The sequence below is a fragment of the Loxodonta africana genome, chromosome 1 (assembly GCF_030014295.1).
Source record: "Loxodonta africana isolate mLoxAfr1 chromosome 1, mLoxAfr1.hap2, whole genome shotgun sequence".
Classification (NCBI taxonomy): Eukaryota; Metazoa; Chordata; class Mammalia; order Proboscidea; family Elephantidae; genus Loxodonta; species Loxodonta africana.
In genome coordinates this window covers 52221012-52231137 of record NC_087342.1, presented here as the reverse complement: position 1 = coordinate 52231137, position 10126 = coordinate 52221012, and the positions used below count along the sequence as shown (strand labels likewise).

At 41.0% G+C, this 10126-nt stretch overlaps 1 protein-coding gene across 2 annotated transcripts in view; it reads right to left on the bottom strand.

The window, feature by feature from the left end:
• Window positions 1–3006: 3006 nt before the first annotated feature.
• LOC100662133 (N-acetyllactosaminide beta-1,6-N-acetylglucosaminyl-transferase) overlaps window positions 3007–10126 on the bottom strand; it is a 53691-nt gene continuing 46571 nt past the window's right edge. The window contains exon 3 of one of the 2 annotated variants that reach the window (XM_003417817.3): window positions 3007–7851. In XM_003417817.3, coding sequence (XP_003417865.1) covers window positions 7661–7851 — 191 coding nt within the window. In that variant the 3' untranslated portion in view covers window positions 3007–7660. The remainder of the gene's footprint in view (window positions 7852–10126) is intronic. The other variant, XM_023557685.2, reaches the window with a different exon arrangement.

Here is a 10126-nt window from a genome sequence, read left to right as displayed (position 1 = left end):
CCCTGCCAATGCACCTCAAGTGCAGTCATCACTAGTCTGTCAGTGGTGGTTTGTGCTGAACAAGGAGACCTGGTGACACGATGGTTAAGCACTCGGCTGCTAACTGAAAGGCTGGTGGTTTGAGCCTGCTGAGCAGCTCCATGAGAGAAAGAACGTGTGATCTGCTTCCTTAAAGATTAAAGTCAAGAAAACCCTATGGGGCAGTTCTACTCTGTAACATGGGGTTGCTATGAGTTGAAAATTGACTAGACAGCACCTTACAAAAACATGATGCTGAACAGGTTTCAGAGGAGCTTCCAGACTAAGAAAGAAAAGCCTGGAGATCTACTTCTGAAAAAATCCTATGAATCACAATGTTCCAGTCTCGTGCATGGGATCGTCACAGATCTGGCTTTAGTAGCTAATGGCAACAACAAATCGGCTGAAGCAGGTGTGGAATGTGCTACCTCCAGAATTTGAAGAAGCCTATCAGGCAAGAGGTCATTGAAAAGACAGGAAAGTAAGAAAAGACCAAGATGGATGTCAGAGGAGACTCTGAAACTTGCTCTCGAACGTCAAGCACCTAAAGCAAAAGGAAGAATTGATGAAGTGAAAGAACTGAACAGAAGATTTCAAAGGGTGGCTCGAGAAGACAAAGTAAAGTATTATAATGGCATGTGCAAAGAGCTGGAGATGGAAAACCAAAAGGGAAGAACACACTCAGCGTTTCTCAAGCTGAAAGAACTGAAGAAAAAATTCAAGCCTCGAGTTGCAATAGTGAAGAATTCCATGGGGAAAATATTAAATGATGCAGGAAGGATCAAAAGAAGATGGAAGGAATACACAGAGTCATTATACCAAAAAGAATTAGTCGATGTTCAACAATTTCAAGAGGTAGCATATGATCAGGAATTGAAGGTACTGAAGGAAGAAGTCCAAGCTGCTCTGAAGGCATTGGCGAAAAACAAAGCTCCAGGAATTGATGGACTATTAAATGAAATGTTTCAACAAACAGATGCAGTACTGGAGGTGCTCACTCGTCTATGCCAAGAAATATTGAACAGCTTCCTGGCCAACTGACTGGAAGAGATCCATATTTATGCCTATTCCCAAGAAAGGTGATCCAACCGAATGAGGAAATTATAGAACAATATCATTAATATCACACAAAAGCAAAATTTTGCTGAAGATCACTCAAAAACGGCTGTAGCAGTATATCGACAGGGAACTGCCAGAAATTCAGGCCAGTTTCAGAAGAGGACGTGGAACCAGGGATATCATTGCTGATGTCATATGGATCCTGGCTGAAAGCAGAGAATACCAGAAGGATGTTTACCTGTGTTTTATTGACTATGCAAAGGCATTCGACTGGGTGGATTATAACAAATTATGGATAACCTTGCGAAGAATGGGAATTCCAGAACACTTAATTGTGCTCATGAGGAACCTTTACATAGATCAAGAGGCAGTTGTTTGGACAGAACAAGGGAATACTGAGTGGTTTAAAGTCAGGAAAGGTGTGCACCAGGGTTGTATTCTTTCACCATACCTATTCAATCTGTATGCTGAACAAATAATTTTGAGAAGCTGGACTATATGAAGAAGAACGGGGCATCAAGATTGGAGGAAGACTCATTAACAACCTGTGTTATGCAGATGACACAACCTTGCTTGCTGAAAGTGAAGAGGACTTGAAGCACTTACTAATGAAGATCAAAGACCACAGCCTTCAGTAGGGATTGCACCTCAGCGTAAAGAAAACAAAAGTCCTCACAACTGGACCAATGAGCAACATCCTAATAAACGGAGAAAAGATTGAAGTTGTCAAGGATTTCATTTTACTTGGATCCACAATCAACAGCCATGGAAGCAGCAGTCAAGAAATCAAAAGACGCATTGCATTGAGTAAATCTGCTCCAAAGGACCCCTTTAAAGTGTTGAAGAGCAAAGATGTCACCTTGAAGACTGAGGTGCGCCTGACCCAAGCCATGGTATTTTCAATCGCATCATATGCATGTGAAAGCTGGACAATGAATAGGGAAGACCGAAGAATTAATGCCTTTGAATTGTGGTGTTGGTGAAGAATATTGAATATACCATGGACTGCCAGAAGAACAAATAAATCTGTCTTGGAAGAAGTACAACTGGAATGCGCCTTAGAAGCAAGGATGGCGAGACTGCGTCTTAAACACTTTGGACATGTTGTCAGGAGGGATCAGTCCCTGGAGAAGGACATCATGCTTGGCAAAGTACAGGGTCAGTGGAAAAGAGGAAGACCGTCAACGAGGTGGATTGACACAGTGGTTGCAGCAGTGGGGTCAAGCATAACAATGATTGTAAGGATGGCACAGGACCAGACAGTGTTTCGTTCTGTTGTGCATAGGGTCGGTATGAGTCAGAACTGGCTCGATGGCACCTAACAACAACAACATCAGGCATTGTACTTCCTTCTTCATGGTCCAACTTTAATAATATGCCCTTTATTTGGAGGTGTTCTATCATGTCCTAGAACACTGAATCTTCACAGGGTTTATCTCCCACCTCTGAAGCTCATGTGTCTTATGAAGTCCTCCAAAGTGCTAGCCATTTCTTCTCATCCAATCTAATTAGTATGATGTCATTGATATAAAAACCCATTGCTGTCGAGTCATAGTGACCCGATAGGACAGAGTAGAAATGCCCCATAGGGATCTTTAAAGAAGCCAACTGCCACATCTTTCTCCTGTGGAGCGGTTGATGGGTTTGAACCACCAACCTCTGGGTTAGCAGCCGAGCACTTTAACTGCACCAACAGGTCTCCTTTGTCATTGATAGAGTTAACCAGTATGATTTCCTGCTGAATGAACAAATGGTCTAGGTGTCTCTGAACTATATTATGACAGCTGTGAATGTTAACATAGCCCTGGGGCAAGACTGCAAATGTATAATGTTGTCTATTCAAAGTGCATGCAAACTGTTCTGACAGGGATGGAAAAAACCATACTTACCAGAGTAACAGTTGCTGTGAGAAGAGTGTCTTTATATGCAGTCAAGGAGGCCTTCTGGCTTTTATACTTTTTTTTTTTTTAAGATTTAGTTTTTAGAATTGTTTAGAGAAAAATTGCAAAGATACCAGATGGCTACCACCATGGACTGCTCTGATAAGGATCATAATAGAAGGTCCCAGACAGAGCTGGACAAAAATGTAGAACAAAATTGTAACTCACACACAAAAAGACCAGACTTACTGGTCTGACAGAAACTGGAGAAATCCAGAGTATGACCCCCACACATCCTTTTAGCTCAGTACTGAAGTCACTCCTGAGGTTCACTCTTCGGCAAAAGATCAGACAGGCCCATAAAACAAAAAGAGACTAAAAGGGCACACCAGCCTAGGGCAAGGATGAGAAGGCAGGAGGGGACAGGAAAGCTGGTAATACGGAACCCAGGGTCGAGAAGGGAGAGTGTTAACATGTCGTGGGGTTGGCAACAAATGTCACAAAACAACATGTGTATTAAATGTTTAATGAGAAACTAGCTTGCTCTGTAAACCTTCATCTAAAGTACAATAAAAAAAAAATTTCTTTTTTTTAAACTTAAAGAAAAATTGTAAAGATAGTACAGGGAATTCCCATATCATGCTTAGTTTTTAACTGATAATTAATCACCTTTCATTGTCTTTCTTTAAACTGAAAATATCCACTGTCGTCTTCTTAAAACCAAAAAAAATAGTTTAGCTTAACTAGTAAAGAATGTCTGCCTTGAGCATTATGCTCTTTTAAGATCTATCTGTATGGGATCAAAGTGACAACAGAAACTCGCAGGTTTAGATAAGAACCTTAGGGGGCAGTGAGTTTATGTTAATAGGTTGTGCAACCATTCTTACCTTCCTTTTCTAAATTGTTCTTCCCCCATTTAAAGATTGTATTAGGGAAAATGTTTGAATTTGAAATGTTTTTTCATTTTAGTTTTAAGATTTTTTCATTAAAAATAAAGTATTTAGGATGTCCTTTAAATGAGCAATTTTCCTTAATATTTTTATCTTTTGTCATGTCTCTTAGAGGCAATATTTGTTTAACAAACTTAGCAAACTATCAAAAACTTTGGCATTTGATATTAATTATGGTAATAGTAACATGAATCTTTTTCCTCAGCTAACTCTTGATTTAAAAAATGAATAAAACAGGTGAATATAGAAAGATAACTTATTCTTGCCTCGCATTTTAAAATAGTTGTAGCCAATTAAAATGAAACCGATCTTCCATTATATTTTCTTCTCTATCCTTCCCAATCATCTCCCCCAACGTCCACAAAGGGAAAAATTAATTATTGTCCTGTGGGTGGTGTTTTTAGAGAGGTATGCAAGCATGCGTGTATGTGTGTGTATATATATATATATATTTTTTTAATGCTAGGAGAATTGCCTTGTTAAACACATCCTTTACCCAACCAACAAATAAAAATAAACAGTATTCCCAAAAGTGGGAAATCAATATATTAATTTATTTCCATGAAAACAAAACATGGAACATCATTGAAAACAAAAACTGATACAGTAGTCTCAAAGCATGCCCCCCTGGCTAGCCAAAATCCACTAGCCAAACGCTACACTCTCCCAACCTTAACCTGTTTACCTATGAAGACATAGGAGAAATGACCAGCAACTAACATGTATTGAAGCTAAATATTCCAGAAAGATTTCTCATTCTACACGAGAAAGATCCAGTGTAAAACATTTCTTCTTTTCATGTGTTGTCATTTAAATAAGTTGAAAAGAATTTTTACATCCCTATCAACCCTGGGTGAATTTCTCTCAATTTTTTACCACCCGATAGAGTTCCATTTTTTTCAGAAGCATGAAAAAAAAATGCTTTACTTCAAAGTCATTCCCTTTAAATATGATTAACATTCAACAGATACAATTATAGATAAAAATCGTGTTAATTAAATGTATTATTAGTTGTAGTAATGGTTTTGTTAGAATAAATAAATATTTAGGAACTTATTGCATTAGAAGAAACTAGACTTCACATTTCTCTGAGGTGACAGGACTTTTTCTCAGTATGAACACTGAGACCATGCTCAAATCCTTCATTCTCTGGAATACTAAATATGGCTTCATTCCACCTTCTCTCAAAATTCCACCCCAGGAAATGAACTGAGAAGACCAGGAGGAGAATTCCAATTCTCAGGCAATGAAATTTATTTCCTAATGCTTACTAATCTCTCTAAGCCTCAGCTACTTCATCCGAAAAATGGGGGTAATGATGGGAATCTCACAAGATTGTTGTGAGGTTGGAATGAAATAAGACCTATTAAGGGCTTACCACAATGCCTAGAATACAATAGCTTCTGTCTCTTCCCTTCCTTCTCTCTTTCGTTCTCCTTGGGCTGATATCACAATGTACACACTGATACCATGATCATGTTTATGACATATGAATGTCTTAAAATACAACCACTCTGTGAGATTCTCGAGAGCAGGCTTTTCAATATTGGCATGAATTCAAGATTTTTGAGGGACGATCCTTTTGTCTTCCTTGCCTCAGCACATGTCTGACACATAACAAACACTCACGAAATATGTACTAAATGCATGCCACCTGAACGAATGGACTAATGCCAAAGGCTAAGTGATGGAGATGCTCACCTACATTTGAAAGCTGGTAGAAATTCAGGCACTTCTATCAGCACCCAAAACCAAAACGAAACCCATTGCAATCGACTGAATTCCAACTCATGGTGACCCTACAGGGCAGAGTGGAACTGCCCCACAGGGTTTCCAAAGCTGTAAATCTTTACGGAAGCAGATTGCCACATTTTCTCCCACAGAGCCTGGTGGGTTCGAATCACTGACCTTTTGATTCGCAGCTGAACATTTAACCGCTGTGCCACCAGGGCTCCTTCTATCAGCACCAGGCACTGTAAAGCTATTCAGAGAATACTATGGTTAGTTAAAAGCCTTGCTGGATAGAGTCCGTCTCCATTGTGCAAATAAGATTATCTTGGTGATAAGGGGGTCACGGCAGAGGAATGCATGCATTCTGAGGCGTTGGAGACTTGAGACTCAATGCCTGCCCCAGTGTGTAGGAGCACATGTGTCCATGCAGTAGCACCTCTTTCTATGAATATCTTAATTTCTGCACGGGCCTTTCAGTTCTCAATGGGAAATGATGGAAAAGGCATCGGAGCATACTCTGGTATATTACAGAGAAATGTTCTATTTCCTAGAGGTCCTTTTACTGAAGCAAGCAGGCAATGATTTGTGTCTTAAAGCACATCCTATCTTTTGTTGATAACTTTATACTATTATATACACAACTCGCCATGAGTTAGAGCCCTGGTGGTGCAGTGGTTAAAGAGCTCGGCTGCTAACGGAAAGGTTGGCAGTTTGAATCCACCAGCCACTCTGTGGAAGCCCTATGGGGCAGTTCTACTCTGTCCTATAGGGTCACTATGAGTCGGAATTAACTCGATGGTAACTTTTTTTTTTAATTCACAACTTTAGACGTAGGTGCAGTTAAGTGCTTCATTTCTAGCTGAAAAGTTGGCTGTTTGTACCCATCCAGAGGTGCCTTGGAAGACAGTCCTGGTGATCTTCTTCCGAAAGGATCTGCCTTAAAAACTCTCTGGAGCAATTCTACTCTGCACACATGAGGTTGTCGTGAGTTGGAATCGACTTGACGGCAACCAACAACAACAACAGACACAGGTGAACTGAAGACACTAGAGTTCAAACTCAGGAACAAACTCAGTTCTCAATCCTAGTGGCTCAAGATTTAATCCTTTGGTGACCCAACAATTTTCTGCTTTGAATTTTTTGTTGATACCCTGTGTTTTCATTAATGGAAGCATGTCGAATCATTGAGTGTGTCTGAAGTTTTGGTAGCTAGTATGGATATTTGTTTTCTTGTCCCCTCCCACAAGCCTACCCTAAGTGTTTAATGGTACATACCAACTCCCCACTGGGGTCAATTGGTACATATTGTAACAATTAAAATTTTCAAAATTTCTATTTTTCCTACCAAAAATTCAGACACCTCGTACAATACCATTAAAACAGTAAATTGCAGCCCATGACCATTTCTTCTGTTTCAAACAGTCATAAAGGCCCCAGCTGGGTGGCCGCACACAGTGTCAGTGGTGCTGCATCTTCCCAATAAACCCCAGAGGCTGAAAAGGTTCATGGTCACTAGATGTACCACTGGGCACAGAAAGGAGATCAGTAAGTACTTAGAGAGCTGTTCCTATGCCTATGTGTGGCTGAGCAAAGGGGAGTGGTGTCTGTGTATCATGGTGTGATAAGTTATTAAAGATTCCTTCTTCATAGAAATTCAGTTCTTATTTTTTTAAATAGCATTACCTAAAATAATTTTCCTTTCATTAGAACATTTATATACGATGACTATCTGGTGCAAAGTTCTGAGGACAGTGAGACTTGTATGATCATCACCATCGCCTAAGGGGGAGGTGTGTGTCAAGAAACCGCCTGCATGGCCAAAGAGCCAAGACCACTCTAACCAGCCATTGTGTTTGCTTATTTCATAGCCTACAGTGGACGTTTGAAAGTATAATGATGCAGCCAAGTCCTGAAGCCATCACCATGGTCCTGAAGCTGTTCACACAACCAAGGCAAAAGTCCCTCACAAGGAGAGGCTCTTCTTCCAACTGGGCTGTCCCTGGAGTCTTGAGTTGCAGCAGATCAAAAATACCAGCTAGGATGTATTGCAATTTCACTCTGATTTAGGGTTCTCTCTCGAAGCCTCAGTTCTAGGCATTCCACAGTCAGAGGGTACGTGTTCAGCTCAAACTTATTAGCAAACAGGCTTGGCGAGTTAATCAGCCACTTTAAGTCACCGTTTCCATAGATACAAATGCCATGTACATAGTGGCCTGCAAAGAAGAGAACAGAAAACACAGTCAAAACATGCTAGCTTTCGAAAGCCAAGGGTAGCGAACTTGCAGAAAAGTAGTTATTGCCATGACTTCCAAGAAGCGAGAACCGTGCTGAGTGCAACACGATTCAGAGGAAATATGATCGTGTAGTCCAGCCCACAAGGAAGTGAAACTCTATTTAGGAAGACAAGGAGTACGGTAAGGATCAATGCAATAAAATGTAATCTACTTCTCACTCCTCTGACAAGTGCGTTGATCAATATGATCTATTATATTCTAATTCAAATCCGTTCAATTCGGTTCCTAACTGCAGATTCTGTACTTCCTCCTCTGACCCTAACCAACTGAGGCTAGGTTAGACCTCACAAGTCAACGAGCACATTCCTCCAGATGGCCAAGTCTGCCCAAGAATACAGAGGCCAGCCACAAGCACAGGGGTGCCCAGGTCCCCCTCACTTTTGACTTCCTGGCTCCTACTGTTCTCTTGGGTTTGAATTCTGACTCACAGAATTCAGGAAAGTTCACTACACTTATGACGAAAACCCATTGCCGTCAAGTCAATTCCAACTCATAGTGACCCTATAGGACACAGAAGAACTGCCCCATAGGCATAGGGTTTCCAAGGCTGTAATCTTTACAGAAGCAGATTGCCACATCCTTCTCCTGTGGAGTGGCTGGTGGGTTTGAAGCAGCGACTTCTCACTTACAGTCAAGTGCTTAACCACTGTGCCACCAGCGTTCCTTATACTTATGATTACAGTTTCACTATAGCAAAAAGGATACAAATGAAGAGACTACCATAGGGCAAGGTCTGATCTTCCATGACCCATAAAGGCACATGCTACCCTCCCACGTGAATTAAGGTCCTTCACCAACTAGGAAGCCCATGTAGTTTCTGTATCCAGAGCCTTTATGGGGCTCTAATTATGTGGGGGAGTCCTTGAGTGGAGCACTACCAGACAAAAGGTTGGCGGTGCAAACCCACCCAGAGGCTCCCCAGAAGGCAAGCCTGGCAATCTGCTTCCAAAAGGTCACAACGCAGCCTTGAAAACCTTACAGAGCAATTCTACTCTGCATACCTGAGGTTGCCATAAGTCAGAATCAACTTGGCAGCAACTAACAACAATAATTATGTGGTAATAATTGATTGAACTCAACCTTCAGCCTCCTCCCCCAAGATCAGGTCGATATCAACTGGTGGGTCTTTCTGATCTGCTCAGCCCCTGCCCAAGAGGCACCTCATTAGCATAAACCATCTGGTGTGGTCTGGAGAACTCATCAAGGACACTTCAATCACTGGGGAAATTCCAAGGTTTTAGAGGTTCTCTCTCAGGAACCAAAGACCAAATTCTTTCATAAAGTTAAATTCTTTACCTCACAGGTATGAGTATACATTCGGGGAAAAAAAAAAGAGACAAATAATACGAGGCAATAATATAATAGGTCACAAGGCAATTTGTGTGTTATCAAATGAGAGTTATAGATGAGAAGTTCTAGAAGTAAACAGATAGGAGAGGTCTTCATGGGTTGCATTGGGCAGGGAAAGCTCTATATCACCAGCCTGGGTTTCTTCCCTGAACTCCGGTCTAGTTTCTCTAACTGCCTATGTTATTCCTTCTCTTAGATGTGTAACAGACCTCACAGGTTTAATGCGCCAGGACTGGACCCCTTAAATCCTCTTGGCACAGACCTGCTCCTCTCCAAGTCTTCTTCCTCATTGTTGTTGTCTTTGTTAGATGCTGTTGAGTCAGTTCAGACTCATAGCAACCCTACGTACAACAGAACAAAACAGTGTCCAGTCCTGTGCCATCCACACAATCATTGCTTCGTTTGAGCGCTTTGTTGCAGCCACCATGGCAGTCCATCTTGCTGAGGGTCTTCCTCTTTTTTGCTGATCCTCTACTTTACCAAGCATGATGCCTTTCTCCAGGGACTAGTCCCTCCTGATAATATGTCCAAATTACACGAGATGAAGTCTCTCCACCCTCTCTTTTAAGGAGTATTTTGGCTGTATTTCTTTCAAGACAGATTTGTTCTTTCTTCTGGCAGTCCATGATATTATTCAATATTCTTCATCACCATAATTCAAATACATCAATTCTTCGGTCTTCCTTATTCATTGTCCAACTCTTGTATACATATGAGGTGACTGAAAATACCATGGTGTCTTAGTTATCTACTGCTGCTATAACAGAAATACTACAAGTGGGTGGCTTTAGCAAACAGAAATTTATTCTCTCACAGCTTAGGAGACTAGAAGTCCAAATTCGGG